General features: G+C 44.1%; 1 protein-coding gene across 2 annotated transcripts; it reads right to left on the bottom strand.

Moving 5' to 3' along the window:
• Window positions 1-1,566: 1,566 nt before the first annotated feature.
• On the bottom strand, window positions 1,567-17,065 carry BBIP1 (BBSome interacting protein 1). 2 transcript variants are annotated; one of them, XM_040992122.1, is made up of 4 exons: window positions 16,794-17,063; window positions 16,178-16,243; window positions 2,737-2,813; window positions 1,567-1,931 (listed from the first exon to the last, which is right to left on the bottom strand). In XM_040992122.1, the coding sequence occupies exons 3-4, from the start codon at window positions 2,780-2,782 to the stop codon at window positions 1,762-1,764; spliced, it is 216 nt and encodes a 71-aa protein (XP_040848056.1). In that variant the 5' UTR covers window positions 2,783-2,813; window positions 16,178-16,243; window positions 16,794-17,063; the 3' UTR covers window positions 1,567-1,761. The 2 variants fall into 2 exon arrangements, with proteins under 2 accessions (XP_040848056.1, XP_040848057.1); XM_040992123.1 differs by lacking the exon at window positions 16,178-16,243 and having other exon boundaries at window positions 16,794-17,065.
• Window positions 17,066-17,408: the final 343 nt, after the last annotated feature.

The following is a 17,408-nucleotide window of genomic DNA, read 5'->3' as shown; positions in this document are numbered from 1 at the left end:
TTTTTAATTTCACACTAATTTTAAATAATGTAAGGAAGCAAATTTGTTGAATTTAAGCTAGGCTCCTAGCAAGTTTTTAAAAAATAATTCTTACAAAATTATAAATTGAAAGTACAATAGTAAATGATCCCTTTAGGATTAAATTTCTGCAAGATATGTATATAATAGCCTTGGTAATTCTTGAACTCTTATTACCAAAAATGGTTTGTGTTATGACTCAAACATTTTCATGTATTCAATCTGAGAAATATTACCTCCTATCTTCTTTAGATTTCTAAGAATTAACATATTTCTAAACTCTGATAGAGCCTTATAACTCAGTAAGACTTAAAGATCTTTGCTAATTTAACTGCATTTTGGTTTCAACAAACCAACTGAGAATTATATTAATAATTTACAAAAGTATTCTCTTTTTAAAAAAAATTATTTATGGAAAGGAAGATTAATGAGAGACGCAGAGAAAAATCTTCTGTCCACTGGGTTCACTCCTGACGTGACTGCAACAGCTGGGGCTGAGCTGACCCAAAGTCACGTGCCAAGAGCTTCTTCCAGGTTTCCCATGCAGGTGCAGGGTCTCAAGGCTTTGGGCCATCCTCTGCTGTTCTCCCAGGCCACAGGCAGGGAGCTGGTTAGGAAGTGGAGCAGCTGGGACAATAACTGGCACTCATATAGGATCCTGGCACTTGCAGGGGGAGGATTAGTCAGCTGGGCCACCACATCAGGCCCTACATAAGTATTCTTAAGAATATATCTGGTATTATTGCCTTAGAATTGAAACTCCAAATTGAATGCTCATACTTACATTATAGGATTTTTCAAAACCACATTACTTTAGTTTTAAATAGGTAATTACAATAACAATGTTCATCTTTTCATTGTTTTTGACACTTGAGTCATGAAAATAGTCATGAAATGCCTCAAGTCCTTAAAAATAAGTACAGTTAAGAGCTTTAGTTAATTGCAGAATAGGTGACGGTTTCTTAGATATTTGCTTAAGGATTAGTTTAATTGAGCCTGGTACAGTAGCCTAGTGGCAAAGCTCCTTGCTTTGCATGTGCCAGGATCCCATATGGGCTGTGGTTCGTATCCTGGCTGCCCTGCTCCCCCACTTCCAGCTTCCTGCTTGTGGCCTGGAAAAACAGTCAGGGACGGCCCAAAGCCTTGGGACCCTGCACCCATGCGGGAGACCTGGAAGAGGCTCCTGGCTTCGGATTGGTGCAGCTCCAGCCACTGCAGCTGCTTGGGGAGTGAACTGTTGGATGGAAGATCTTCCTCTCTGTCTCTCCTCCTCTCTGTATCTGACTTTCCAATAAAAATAAATCTTAAAATACAAACAAAAAAAAAATCCCAGTTTAATCATAATTTAATCATCACTGGTACGCAAAGTAAAAACATGATGTGACACACAGAATTAGTTAAGATAACGGAATTTATAACAAATACTTTATGTGATGCAAATTTCCAAGATTATTCTCTGTATTAAACTTGTGTTGAATCTGTTGACCTCTTAACCATGTTACCTACAAAACTGACAGCATTAGGAATGGTGAGTTGAAACTTTAAAAAAAAAACATGGTTTAAGTAGAAAAAAATCCTGTTAAGTTTGGTTCAGCATTAACTGAGTTTAAATTCACCAATGCAGGTTTCCTCAATCTTGGATGTTTTTACATTTCTAAGAATATCAGTTTCATTAACATTTCGGCATACAGGTTCGGGTTGTTTTCTCATCACTGCAGGTTCAGCCAGCACTAAAGCGCCAGGTTATTTCTGTGTGATCTGCTGTCGCTCGCGCTCTGCCATTTCTTGCTGGCGAATTGTTTCCTGCGCTGCTTGTTGCATCTTCTCCAGTTTTTCCAGAGTCAAAGACTTTAAGGGCAAAAGTTTGGGTTTACACAGCACCATTGTGGTCACGTCTTCCACAGACAATTGTCCTAAGTTTAACAAGAAATAAGAATGAATTTGAGAAGGATAACCCAGTTGTTTGGTGATGTAGACTTGCCAAAAACAGACCTTTGTCAGTAAAAAAAATCTCTTACTCTAAGTTCTGCTTTGGGAGCAGGAAAAGTCGCCCTGTGAGCAACATTTTTGAACACTCAAGGTACTCTTGAGGAAGACGGGCTTTGAATTCCTCCTCGAGAGTAAGTTACCACTGGGTATACAACCTTTGGTCTCAGGTGTTTAATTTAAGATAACATTTAGAATTTATACAAAAGGTAGAAATACAACAAAGTCCATAAATTTGACATGGCTGTTTCAATTATGAAATCCTGTGTAAGCTTAATTTTTGATTTTGTTTTCGTTATTCTCACTTGCATACCTTAACATGCTGAATGCTGTTATTCTCTTTTAAAATTTTCATATAATTTTCAGTCTTCAGTATAGCAGGATCTGCAGCGTAAGAAACTGCTTCATTTACTTCCTGCTTATACAGCTGCTCTGTAAAACGGCATATGAGCTACTTCACAGAGTTGGTGGAAAAGCAGAATTAAAAGGCTTATTTTGTTACAAAAAACCTGAAATCCACACAGTTTCTTCACAGTACACATTTCTATGAACTCTTTGAAGACTTGTCATCTAGTAACAGTGGACAGTAAAGGTGGCAGAGAAACACAAGAACTGCAGGCACTTAGACTGTGCCTGCTGCCCGGCACTGCTACCCTGCAGTCCCCGCGACAGTCCCTGGCCTCTGGGCATCGGTGACAGTCCCTGGCCTCTGGGCATCGGTGATGTGCTTACCTTGTTTTGGAAGAACTTCCCGGAAGAGTGACTTCACTTCTGCCATATCGGAATTGTTGGATACAGGGTTTTATTCCCTTCAATAAGAAGTTAATTATTAATATCCTTCTAGAATAATTCCCCAAAACGAATTGGCTGAGACATTTTTACGTTAGCTTAAAAAGTAAAATCATAATTCACATAGGAAATGAATTACCTTATTTGTACATATTTCCCTATTTCCAATGGTTCTTTTCTTTGAAACAAGGTTGAAATCACTGTTTCATAATCCTCTAGAGCTTATCAACTTTCATTAATCAGTTGTGTTCCCTAGAAGGCTGGGTATTTTAAATGTTTCCTCTCCCAGTGAAAAACTAGTAGCACAGGCTTTTATACAAAGGTAACAGTGCTAGCTGAGGAACAGGTGTTCACAAGTGGCCACCCTGGTCACTGATGGGATCTCCCCTGAACGGAAGGTGACAAAAATTAACTGCAATTGGAATTGGTGCTTAGGAAGAGGAGGTAGGCAAACATTATTTTGCAACATTTTGGTTTCTCTCAGTGGCTTAACAGTTCTACTTTTAATGCCTTTGCTCAGCAAAAGCCTGTCATGAAGGTGCTGACTGTACAGCTGCAATGGGTAAGGAAGCAAGCCAACAGGTGAAATTGGCACTGGAGAAACAGAAGTGCCAAATACTTTCAGCTTATTAATATTTAAATACAGATACTATATACTCAAGGACAAGCACACTTTTCATGAAGGTTTTGTTAGAAATATTCTCAGCATACATGCCACCTTTACCAATGACATCTGCTCCAGCCGCTGATCCCACATCATGCTGAATGCGCTGCACATAGTTGTGGACATGCTGCTTCTCCAGACAGTCCTACCCATTTGTATCTCACCATTTAGACACAGCTTGGCCAGGGATCTTTGCACATCACCACCACAGAACAAAGATTTACTATTTATAACGTGATAAAGCCGGTGTGGTGTCTGCCTTTTCCACCCACTGCAAGTTAGTTATGTTCAAGTGAAGCTGCTTCTGCTCTTTATTATCTCTGCTCCACTACTCTGACATTGCTAACAGAAGCTTACTGCTATCCGTCCACCAAACCTTTCCCTCACATTCTTACTATGGAATGGCTTTCAAGTTTCAAGGAACTTCTTTTCTAAAACCTCATCATCAAATCTCACTGTGTTGCTCTCAGGGATAGAAAATGAAATAGGCAGTGGAGTGAGCATATAGCAAGTCATTAAAGGGAATTTATTGTAAACACAACATGCAATTTCCTGAGACTGTACAGCTTCTCCCAGTCTTTCCTCTTTGCTACTTAGGCCTGCAAGTAGTACCTAGTTATTACTCTTGCTCTCCCAGGACAGCTTGAAAGGTGATAATATTAGCCTTGAATGTAGCTATCAAAACCAACAGGAAAAAACCAGGCTCTTACTTGGTGCAAATCTGACTGAAAGGGAGAACACACACTATAGGTATTAATACATGTAAAGGAAATATAAAGATTTTTTTTAATATATATATATGTGGGGTTGGCACAATGGTTCAACTGGCTAATCCTTCGGACCCTGCACCCATGTGGGAGACCCTGGCCTCAGACTGGCTCAGCTCTAGCAGTTGTGGCCATTCGGGGAATAAACCCAGCAGATGGAAGATCCTTCTATCTCTCCTTCTCTATAAAATCTGCATTTCCAATAAATAAAAACAAATCTTGATAAAAAATAGCTTATTACAAAAATGTTAACATGGGTGCAAGGTGAACAAATGTTTAAATGCAACTATTTTATCAAGTAGAGAACTCCAGCTACTTGGATTTGAACCACTATGCTTTGTTTTCTCCTAGTTATACAACTTCAAATCAAAATCTGGCCTGAGGAAAACAATGCAACTTGGTGCTCTCCCAAACCTCAGAGTGTGACAAAGCTGCCATTGTTAGTAAAGGGTGTGGGGTGTGGGGTGTGGGGCCAAGGACTGCTAGGGAATGGGCTGGGCCTTGTGTGGAGCACCGGTCCTGTCATTTGCCTAGGTGGTGTCTACTTCGCTTGGGATGGTACCTATTCCCAAGCCCCTTAGGGCACTGGCAGGAGAGAAACAGGAAGGGAAGGGCTCAAACAAGCACAGTACAGGTTGGATGGCCAGTACTGGCTGGGTTACATTTTCTTGATAATTAACTGCCTTGAGAGTCCAAATAGGAAGGAGCTTCCTTCCTTCTCCCAGGTGGTCTGCTAATAGTCAACCTTGGGGCTTTGTCCAGTATCAAATGCTCTTAAGGAGTGGGACTGTTTCTTTATTTTCTCACTAGTCAGGTGAGATGTTTTTACATCAGGGACAGATGAGCCAAAGGAGAAACATGTATCAGCTATGACTGAGACTTCAGTGTGTACACAATGCCACGGCCATTCAGACAGGCGCCGAGCACTGTTCCTCCGCGAGCGGAATGAACAAAAACAGCCTAGATTTGAGAAGGAAAACGACAAAGCTGGAAGGTGGTAAGTTTAATAGAAAATAAATTCAGGAATGCTGGTGGGGCATTTTAATTTCAATAGCAAAGTAGGGACTCTGTGGGTATAACTTTACTAGAGATATTCGTAATATTTACTACAATTAAATGTGTATGCTTTGAATCAAATATTCTTCTAGTAGTCAGCTCTCCAACACATGAACATGTAAAGGCATGAGAGTAAGAATGTCATGAAAGCATTGCATGTAATAATAAAATGTTAGCCAACACATCAAGCTGTGGAATATTGCTAGGGCAGAATGCTATGCAGAGTTAGGAAATGATATAGATTGTCAAGGCATATTTTAAGAGCAAACATTAAACTGTGAGAATCAAGTATTTGTATGCAAATGAGACCTAAACTGTGAGTCCTCACAGATGTACTTGTGACAATTCATTTTTCTTGAAACTCTTGGTCTGGGTAATTAAAAGAGCTGCTTCCTTTTCTTGCATAGCTGCAGTTTGTCCCAAAAATAAGTTTTTTTTTTTTTCTAACAAGTCGTTTTTTTGTTTGTTTGTTTTTAAGATTTATTTTATTTTTATTGGGAAGGCAGATATACAGAGGGAAGGAAAGAGAGAGAGATCTTCTGTCTGCTGGTTCACTCCCCAAGTGGCCACAACAGCCAGAGCTGAGCTGATCCAAAGCCAGGAGCCAGGAGCTTCTGCGAGGCCTCCCACGTGGGTGCAGGGTCCCAAGTCTTTAGGCTGTCCTTGACTGCTTTCCCAGGCCACAAGGAGGGATGTCAGTGGAGGAGCCAGGACACGAACTGGTGCCCTTATGGGATCCCGATGTATGAATTCATGCAAGACGAGGATTTAAGCCACTAGGCTACTGCACCAGGCCCGAGATAATAGTTTTGATAATACTGCATTTCCAAAATTGTGACAATATAAACCTGTTTTAGCTATTTCAGCTGAAGTCTAAAATTAATGCAAAAGGATTTTGGAGGAAAATCAGATCTTTGTCATGAAACACTTTGCTTCATTAGAGTAGAAGACACAATGTCTAGGAACGATTATTACTTTAAGATCAATAAAGCAAGTTAAAGATCCCTGGGATGACTTAGTTTGATAAGTTATGGTTGTAGGAATGGACTGCACTGCGGTGTCCTTCTGGACCTTGAAAATATACGCCAGTGGCCCTAAGTTTCCTACCTGCACACTCCCAGAGATTTTGAAATATTATGTATCACTGTACATATTTTAAAATTGACAAATTTTTGTAAGTCTAAAGTTATAAAGGATATTATTTTAGTACATTCAAAAGTACCTATTGTATCAGTTTTAAAAATATACCCAGCTGGGCCCGGCGCGGTGGCGCAAGTGGTTAAAGGTCCTCGCCTTGCACGCCCGGGATCCCATATGGGCGCCGGTTCTAATCCCGGCAGCCCCGCTTCCCTTCCAGCTCCCTGCCTGTGGCCTGGAAAAGCAGTCGAGGACGGCCCAAAGCTTTGGGACCCTGCACCCGCGTGGGAGACCCGGAAGAGGCTCCTGGCTTCGGATCGGCATAGTATCGGCCCGTTGTGCTCACTTGGGGAGTGAATCATCGGACGGAAGATCTTCCTCTCTGTCTCTCCTCTCTGTATATCCGCCTTTCCAATAAAAAAATAATAAAAATAAATCTTTAAAAAAAAATATACCCAGCTACAATCTAAATAACTGAGTAACTTGACAGCTAACATCTATTTTTAAAAAAGCCTATTTTGTAAGCCAGAACTTTGATAGTACTCCTTTTCTCTCCAGATCTGTATTTCTTTTTCTTTTTTTTTTTTTTTAAGATTTATTTATTTCTATTGGAAAGGCAAATTTACAGAGAGGAGGAGAGACAGAGAGGAAGATCTTCCGTCCGATGGTTCACTCCCCAAGTGACCACAATGGCTGGGGCTGAGCCAATCCGAAGCCAGGAGCCAGGAACTTCTTCCAGGTCTCCCACATAGGTGCAGGGTCCCAAGGCTTTGGGCCGTCTTTGACTGGATTTCCAAGTAAAGGTAGGGAGCTGGATGGAAAGCAGGGCCACTGAGATTAGAACGTCTTTGACTGGATTTCCAAGTAAAGGTAGGGAGCTGGATGGAAAGCAGGGCCACTGGGATTAGAACTGGTGCCCATATGGGATCCTGGTGCATTCAAGGTGAGGACTTTAACAACTACGCTATTGCATTGGGCCCCAGATTTGTATTTCAATCTCTTAATTTTATTCTAATATAACATTTTCATAATCATCATGCTATATTTCCTTATAACATGTATATAAATTTGTACATAAATTTAACATGTATATAAATTTATTTAAACATTAGGTTATTTGAAAGAGAGAGATTTTCCTGTTCCCTGGTTCACTCTCCAAATGCCTGCCACAGTCTGCGCTGGGCCAGGCCGGAGCCAGGAGCCAGGAGCCAGGAGCCAGGCACACAACCCAGAACCCCACGTAGATGGGATGTTGTCAAAATCTGCTGCTTCCCGGGCACAGTAGCGACGCGGAGTCTTCATGTCCTAAGTACTGCTATTTCCTGTGTCTATTGCACCCCGAGACATTTTTACCTGTGTAGCATTTCATCAGGGTCAAAGTGGACATGGCTAGAGAGATGCCTTTTCTGGGTAAAGTCTAGGAGGAGGATTAGGTAGAGTTTAAACACAGACCCATTGTCTCAGGAACTCAGAAACTGCAAGTGGAAGTTGAAGATATGGAACTAAATTTGTATATCTGTAACACTGTTTTCAGGCATAATTAGAACATGTAAACTCTGCTATAAATGTTGATCAATGCAATGAATTATACCGTGATGTCCTTTGAGAAGTTAATGGACTTTTATAAGATTCCGCTTGTTAAATTGAGAAATCCCGAGGGAAAAGAAAGTTGAAATTTCTTTTTAACAGCAGCACTTTTTAGAAGCATTGGTATATTAAACTGTATGACGAATATCTAAAGAGAAGCAAATATACATTGTCTCTTAAAAACTTAATTTGAGGCCTGGTGTGGTAGCTTAGTGGCTAAAGTCTTAACACACGCCGGCATTCCATATGGGTGCCAGTTCATGTCCCAGCAGCTCCACTTCCCATCCAGGTCCCTGCTTGTGGCCTGGGAAAGCAGTCGAGGATGGCCCAAAGCCTTGGGACCCTGCACCTGTGTGGGAGATCTGACAGAAGCTCCTGGCTCCTGACTGGCTCAGCTCCAGCTGTTGCAGCCACTTGGGGAGTGAATTAGTGAATGGAAGATTGTCCTGTCTCTCCTTCTTTCTGTATATCTACCTTTCCAACAAAAATAAATAAATTTAAAAACAAAATCAAAACTTATTTTATCCTGGAATCCATTACAAGTATTTTTATGGGACTAATAATCCCTAGGGTGTACTCTGTAATCCTGGGCAATGTAATTTTCAATATGACGTTTGTAGCTAGGATGCTATAAACAAGCATGTGTATCAAGGAAAACTACAGTATTTATAACTAACTAATTAAGAAGGATTTTATTTATTTGAAAGGTAAGATGTCAGAGAGATCAGAGGAAGTGCTGGTTCACTTTCCCCACGGCTGTAGCAGGGAGGGCTTGCTGGGCTGAGGCCAGGGGCAGGAACTGCAGTCTGGTCTTCCACACGGGTGGCAGGGACTCCACGTCTTGAATCAGCTGCTGCCTCCCAGGTGTACTAGCAGAGAGCTGGACTGGAAGCAGAGCTGCCAAGACTTGCAGCTGGTACGGGGTGTGGGAGTACCAAGTGGCAGCTTACCCCTCTGGGTCACAGTGCTGGCCTGGACAACTAATTGGAACTAGTAAGGACTACCTATCTTTTGAACATAACAACCCAACACACCATTGCTCTATACATAGAAGAAGCAGAAAGGCTTACATTGAGTAAGAAGTGTACAGTTATGGTAATTTTGCAATAACACACTAAGTTCTCTACTGAGATGTCTGCTACAATGCCACAGGAACACGCAGGGAGCTGTGCTGGAAGGCAGCAATGGGGATGGAATTCAGGTAACTGTATGTGCAAAAACATGAGGATGGGATGACCGCTCAGGGTGCATTATATGGGTGGAGGGGAAGCTGTGCTAAAAAGACTATGATCCAGTGTGGAAAATGACTGAAAGTAATTATAACCAAGTTGATCTTGAGGGAGAAAAGGAGAACCAGTGAAATATTTGAGGATGCAAAAGACCTCAACAGATTTAAAAGGTCCTTCACATAGTCTAGGTGCAGGCAGATACATATTCTATACTTTGTCTTAGCCAAAAGGCTGAGAAGATGTTTCCATCTGAGCAACTGACTGCACTGTGAAATGGTGGAGATGGGAAAGCACAAGGACAAGAGCCCCTCCTCCACGGGGAGACTCAGTTGAAATTCCTGGTTCCTGGCTTTGGCCTGGCCCAGACTTAAACCCACTGCGTGAGAGCACAACAAGGAGGAAAAAGTCCTTGGCGTCCTCAGAATTCATGGCACAAGCTGATCAACTCTGCAGGTGAACTTCCTAGTCCCAGAGGAATGTGAAAAGATGCCGGTGGGAGGGCTGGTGTTATGCAGGAATCAGGAGCACAGTCTAACAGCTGGGAGAGGGTCTGGAGTTAGAGCAACCACTTAGACACTTGATTTTGTAAGCCTTAGGCTCTTTGAAACAGAACTTACTAATAGCATCAACTGGTATGACTGGTGCACTGAAAGATGAAAATCACATAAAGCCATACAGTCTCCCTGACACATGACAGCTCGGTGAAATGTTAGCAGTTTCTACTGTACTGCATCACTTAGGTGCTCTGAAAAGAAGTTACTGTGATTAGATATATTAATATGTATTAAGAGTTACAGAGACTGATGATTGAAACAGAATGAGCAACCTACAGGTAAGCATGAATACTTGAGACTTCTCTACTCATTCTCCGTCATTCCAACTGTCATCAAGTCATTGTTTTTAAAAGATTTATTATTTGAAAGGCAAAGAGGGAAGAGAAAGAGAAGGACCTTCCATTTGCTGGTTCACTCAGATGACCACAATGGCCAGGCCAGCCTGAGGCCAGGAGCCTGGCACTCCATCCATTTGTACAGTGTGGGTGGCAGGGGCCCAAATGCTTGGGCCATTTTCATTTGCTGCTTTCCCAGGCACATTAGTAGGAAGCTGGATCTGAATTGGAGCAGTCCAGAATCAAACAGGTACACATAGGATGCTAGCATCGAGAGCAATGGCTTAAATTGGGCCACAATGCTTGCTCCAATTTTTATTTAATTTATGAATTTTGCATTCCATTTGTCAATGCTAATTAGCATTCTGGAGGAAACCTCTTAGGAGGTAAAGCTGCTCTTTGTGGATTTTGTTTAACACATTACTGCTAAAAGAATATGCCACGGGACATTTTCAGTCTTTAGAGAAAAGCAAAAAGCTTAAGATCATTTTCATTGGCATCTTACACTTTTCTTTGTCATGCTGTATTATATTTTACATTGGCGTTTGTATCACGGTTCTTCGAGAACATATTCATTAGGCCAAGACAGTGAATTCACTAGCTGAACAGCAGCTTTACTGCATGCTGGTTTCGCTGCGCTCTCTGGAAGATGCAGCTGTCACCAGACAAGGGGCAGAGAGAAAAGGAGACTCGCAGCAGCAGAAGCTTCATCGTGAAAACATTCTAGGCACGCAGGGCTAAACCTTGACATCTAGAAACGCTCAGGACAGGACTTGGAGGTGTTTTTAAAACTGTCTTCCTGGGTCACAGTGTGTCTCCCTGGACATGATTTGATCTTGGCTAGGAGCCCGAGCCATTCCGTGGCTCAATGTGGTTATCCTTCGTAATACATGCTCAGTATCCCAACCTCTTGGTAGGTCTTCACTCAAATTTTTTTTCTCTCCATTAATTTATATGAATGTTTTAACCTAATTATATTAAATCCTACTTTTATCTTTTAAAAAAAATTATTTATTTTGAAAGAGAGGAAGAGAATGAATGAACTCTTTCATCTGCTGGTTCATTTCCCAGATGGCCACAACTGCTGGTGCTGGGTCAGACCTAATTCAGGAACAAAGATGGGGTGTAGAAACCGACATGGATGAGATGGGTCATCTTCTGTGTGGTTTTTTTTTTTAAGATTTCTAAAATTTATTCTTATTGGAAAGTCAGATATACAGAGAGGAGGAAAGACAGAGAGGAAGATCTTCCATCTGCTGGTTCAACCCCCCAAATGGCCTCAATGGCTGGAGCTGAGCTGAGCTGATCCAAAGCTGGCAGCCAGGAGTTTCCTCCAGGTCTCCCAAGTGGGTCCCACGGCTTTCCCAGGCCACAAGCAGGGAGCTGGATGGGAAGTGGGAGCTGCTGGGTTTAGAACTGGCACCCACATGGGATGCCAGTGTGTGCAAGGCGAGGATTTTAGCCACTAGGCTATGGACCGGGCCACCTTCTGTTGCTTTTTCTTGGCTAGTAGCAGGATACTGCATTGGAAGTGGAGTGGCTGGGACGCCAACTAGCGCCCATATGGGATGCTGACAATGCAGGTGGCAGTTGAACTCCGATGCCACACCCTGGACCCAAAACACTGTTTTTAAGGTTTGTAATGGAATGTCTCATTGTATTTTAGTGTCCCAAATGTTTTAAATGAGTCAGAGTAGTAAAATAGTATGTAATAAGTGAAACAAATCTTGTGTTGAAGTTTATAAATTCATTTTTTTCTCATAAATTTTATTTAAATTTATACTTTAAGACAGGGTTGCACTCTGGCCACACTGCTAACTAGTGATGTGACCTGTTCAATGTAAAAAAATTTGTATGTAAGGGCCTGGCATGATGGCTCAATTGGCTAATCCTCCTATTGTAAGCACCAGGATGCCACATGGGTGCTGGCTCGTATCCCGGATGTTCCACTTCCTATCTAGCTTCCTGATTGTGGCCTGGGAGACCAGTGGAGGAAAGCCCAAAGCCTTGGGACCCTGCACCCGTGTGGGAGACCAAGAAGAATTCTAGCTCTTGGCTTCAGGCAGGCTCAGCTTGGCCATTGTGGCCATTCAGGGAGTGAACAAGTGAATGGAAGATCTTTCTGTCTCTCCTTCTCTCTGTAAATTTGCCTTTCCAATAAAAATAAATATATATTTAAAAAATTCTGTATATAATCTGTCTGGGATTGCAAAGGTCAACAGAAAAATTTCCCTACCACCACCAAAGGTCTTGTTCTGGATGACCATGAAGGTAGCTTGTGGCTCTACAATCTTTGAGTCCTTATAAACACTGCAGTATCTCTAAGACAGCATGACATATTTAAGTGTTTTCTTTAAAAACCTATTTTCCTGCGCCAGCTTTGTGGCACAGTGGGTTCAAGTGCTGGTTGCTCCACTTCTGATCAGCTCCCTGCTGATGTGCCTGGGAAGGCAGCAGACAGGGCCCACCCACTTGGGTTCTTGTCACCCAGGTGACAGATGTGGGAGACGTGGGTGCAGTGCCAGACTTCAGCTTGGCTCAGCCTGGCTGACGTGGCCGTTTAGGGATGGAGGATCTCTCTGCTTCTTTCTCTCTAAACTTAACCTTTCAAATAAATAATTTAAAAAATAATAAAGGAAACCTTTATAATAATATAAGTCAAGGTTAAGAAAGTGCTTTTAGGTTGCCAGCAAAGAATAAAAAAAATCAGGACAATGGAAGCTTGCTCCGCTACATAAGCATCATTATTGAATTCTCCACCAAAGGACCAGCCATGTTTACATGGAGGAAAGACAGGGCTCATAGCCTGCAGTTCTGGCCACAGTTAAATGTCTTATTGGTTTGCTGGATTTTAAAAGTACTTTAATGAATGTGTAAAAACCCGGAGATCTCATGTGAGAACAAAATTTTCTCTCTAGATGGTAAGTGTGGCAGTAGGAAGTCGTGGTCACACATGGCACGGCTTGGCCAGGGCTGGAAGCGAAGGCTCAGTCCCGCTGAGCGCATGCTCCCCGGCTCCGGTTCCGCCGCTCTCACTTCTGTTAACTGCTTTCCCTAGACCTTACCTGCCTAGCCAATACGGGCACTCGAGTAAAACACAGGTTCCCACATACATGGTGATGCCACGTTGTATCATTTTCTCCTTACTGCTCACTGAGAAGCAACAATGCAATCTGTGGCCACTGAAAGTGGCCCTAGCAGCACAGCATGGATTTAGGTTCAGCACAGTAAAGGAATTTTGTGTGTGTGTGGATATGAAATTAGCTCCTTTAATGTAAATCCAATCTGCCTGGTACACCTTGTGAGTGGAGGGTGGCAGACATGACAGCAATAACGAAAGTGTTTAGCTTTTGTCTTATCCCAGACTTTGGGATTGCCTGACAGATGAAGTTTCAAAACCACGCCCTGCCTGTAATCTAACAGGATAAAAGACTGAGCCCAGGAAGAATGAGTTTCTTGGCCAACACAAAGGAGTGGAGCTCATTCGCAGCTGCCCACATGGCGGCAGAGGGTTTCATTGGATTGATAATGTTCATCGGGAGACGCCGAGTAGCAACATGTGCCATACAGTTGGAAAGTCTAGTAGATTCTATGCTGCTGCTAGAAAAATGTTGCAACATGCTCAATTTGGCTAATGAATTCCGACTCATGAGAATAGAATGTGCAGTGCCTAGCTTCTACAGTGTGCCCGGGCGTTTGCACAGGCTGTTCTTGGGGGAACCTGCACGATGCCCAGGGCCCTGCTCTACCCATCCATAGGCACTACCATCACGTTAGTAGAAAATGGCATGTTACTGATGCGAAAAGGCCTTTTCCTAATGAGTTACCCTGTTTCAAAATTCAGTATTAGACAGTGGACCTGAAGCTGCTAGCTATTAGCCTTTTATTACTTGAGATTATGTTTACTTGGCTATATCAGTAATATACAAAGAAAGAATCGCTTGGCATTTTACACAGTGTTTCTCCAAGTCGGATCCTTAAATCACCTGCATTATAATACGGTGGCCCCAATTCTGGAGCCCTTCAGAAATCAGAATTGCTGAGGTTTAATTAACTCCCCAATATATTACACCGGATTAAATACTAGACCCTCTCAACCACTCACTAAATTTTTAATGCCCCCTACGTATTCCAACTGGACTGCTCTGTGAATTATTAATAACGGCCATCCACTGACCACATTTCCATGTGGGTACACCAAGCAGAAACACTTCACACTGAGTTAACTGTTCAGCAATCTGGAGAGGTGTTCCGGCTCCACTGAACACGGAAGAGGCTGAGGAGACTAAGTTCCCAGCCAGCAGCTGAGCTGGTTTCTGAAACAAGTCTCGTCCGGAAACTAGAGGGCTTGTTTAGTGTGGTATGTGCCTTCCTGGAATCCAGTCAACTTAACTCTTTTAAAGTCCCCTAAAATTTTCAACTACACGAAGCAGTGATAAAGCACATTTTACATTTTAATATGACAGCTAAAAGCATTCTTTACCTAGGTAGGAGATTCTGGCTTCACAGAACATTTTTTCCCCTTTCACTTATCTTAAAATGATCAAATGCATGTTAAGAGGAGTACACGAGCATGGCAGCTGGCAGAAACGCTCCTCTTGTGTTTATGCAGTAAATTCCACAAGCATTTCTCTATCTATTGGGCAGAAAGCATTAATGTACTAAGGTGTTAAATATGATCTCGATGTTGAAATTTTTAATAAGCTCTACTTAATTCTACGAAAAAGCTATTGCAAGAACAACCAGGACCAATTAGGACTTGCAAGAAAAATTCAGGGAGAAAAATAACATTGCCTAAACTGGAATGTGCCCAAATGGCCGGTAGTTGCTTTGGTATTCACTTTGATAGCATCAGGATTCGTCTGTATTTGAATTGCAGGGCCCACACATTGTTCAACAGTGTGCAGGGCGCCTGGAGTTGAAACTCTTGAAACTATGCTGACATCAGTACACTCCGCGAAGGACTCCATGACATCAGCTCCAAGTATGGGCAAATCGGTAGCAACAGTCCTTCACTGCAGGCAGCCTGTGTTGCCAGGTCGAAGCGCTCACATGCTCTCTACACACAGGAGAGCAACTGCTGACCTCCTCTTTGTGGGACACTGTGGAGGGCGGAACAGGCCAGACGCGAGGTGGACTGAAGCAGCACCTCACGGCAAGGGTGCCTGTATCTGAGAAGAGTTCACCGGGACTGACGAACTGTGCTGGGGGCTGGGGGAGGAGCGGTTAAACTTAATCTAATTAAGCCTCTTGGCTCATTTCTAGCTTGCAAGGAATAAGAAAAAGAGGCGTCTCTTATTTTTGAAGATGACTCATGACTTGAACTCTTCAAAATGACATTACAGGATAAGAAAAAAAAAAAAAACAGCTGTTTTTGATAAGACTCAAAAGATACAATGACCAAATAAAATCCATCAGTCTTAACTGCACCTTGATTTCGGGCTGGGGTGGGATAAAAGATATTCTTGCATCATTCAGGAAGCTTTGCAAATGGACAGTATTTTAAAATATTACAGAATTACTCATTTCCTTGTAAGAATTTCCTGCTAATAATTGACAATAACGAAATCTGTGAAAAGACATGCACATTTTCAATATTTTGAGGAAAAATCATGTTTAAAAACTTCATAGGAGAAACAAGAAAAAGTTGAGGAGCAGGATCCGTGCGGAATTTCTGATACGCTGAAGGTCCCTAAAACTTGGCTGGCAGTGTCTGGGGCGTCCAGGACACAACCAATCTATTCAATCTTGCAGTAAGTATGTATCAAAATAATACGCTTGTGCAGGGTACGGTTGTGCCTACAATGTAGGCAGATGTGTAGGATGCCAACCATCCCATTCAGGAATAAACATGGTAGTTAGGTAAAAAACAGAAGCCCTTCTCCAAGGTAAAAGATTCCAAAGCACCAACCACTACAGTCTTCCAGAGTTATCCCCCCAAGAGAAAGAGAGCAGTCCGTCTCAGCTTGGGCCTCTGAACTAAGAAGAGACTAGGAATTGAACGCTTTGTCTGCTCCCGGTGCACTGGGCTGGTATACAATGATGCTGAATTTACCTGAAGTTCTAGTCTTTCTCCTGCAGCCTCAGGTGTTCCAAGGTGACAAGAGTTCTCCACTCAAGCCTACAGAGAGAACCACACACGAGACAAAGTGTGACAGGCTAGCGTATTTTTATGAATATTCACAAGCCTCGGGGCAACCCGCGCAGGATCGGGTCCGCTCGCCCGCTCTCAGGAGGGCGGCCAAGGCCGACACGGAAACTCCTGGGAGCAGAGGACAAAGAGGGGGCGTGCTAACAGAAGAGCCGGCCGTCTGGGGAGGCCGAGGGCCCTCCGGGGCCGTCCGGGGGTGTGGTCGGCAGGCCAGGCTCCGGCGGGGCTGGGGCGGCCGGTCGGACGGCCTCGCCCCGGGGCGGAGGGAGGGCGGGTCTCCGCCTGCCCGGCCCGGAACGGAGCCTCCGCCCGGCAGAAGCGGCCGTGCGCCCACGCTCGCTCTCCCCGGGCGCCATCCGACCAGAGCCCGGCCCTGGGCTCCGAGGATGCCTCGCCGCACCTCGCAACCCGGCTCCCGACCCGGCCTCTCCCTGGGTGCGGGCGGCGGCTGTCCCCACCCTCCTGCCATGACCTTATTCGGAAGTGCCCAATGCAACTTCCGGGCAAATCCTAAACTTACCCACTGAAATGAGAGGCCAGACGCGTCAGCAAGCCAAGGACAAAGAGACAGGGTCTTCAGTTTACAGTAGAAATTAACGTGCCCAACTCCAACTTTTTGGTCATCTGTGGACCACTCTATAGAGGCATCCCTCCCCGGACGTCTCGGTCGTTGCCCAGGGTAACGGCGAGACTAGGCGGAGGAGCTACGTCACGCCGGAGACCGCAAACCAGGAAACTCCTGGCGCCATTAGCAATGATGGCTGCCGTAGCTTCAACACCAACTTCCGCGGTGGGGAGGGAGTGGTGGGAGTTGCCACTCTACCCTCCCGGAGGCTTTCCTCTGTGGCTGGGCTAGCCAGCGGCGCCCTGTGGGCGGGAGACGGCGTCGAGAGCGCAGGGAAGGAAAGGGGCGGAGACAGGGAAGCTGGCGCCAAGGCCTCGCTCGGATTGGACGGCTGCCCTAGCCCCGGCTCCGCCTCCCGTGCTCGCCCAGCGAGTGACGAGCCCGCGCCGGAGGGGCGAGGCGGGGCGGAGGAGGCGAGCGTGTGTGGAGGGGCGGCCGGGGCGGGGCGGGGCGAGTGGGGGAGGGGCGGGCGGGGGGCGGCGGTTGGGCAGCGTCGCTTGGGAGGAGGCG

This window comes from Ochotona curzoniae, unplaced genomic scaffold, assembly GCF_017591425.1.
Source record: "Ochotona curzoniae isolate NIBS_2020 unplaced genomic scaffold, NIBS_Ocur_1.0 contig_66, whole genome shotgun sequence".
Taxonomy (NCBI): Eukaryota; Metazoa; Chordata; class Mammalia; order Lagomorpha; family Ochotonidae; genus Ochotona; species Ochotona curzoniae.
This window is presented reverse-complemented; position numbering and strand designations above follow the sequence as displayed.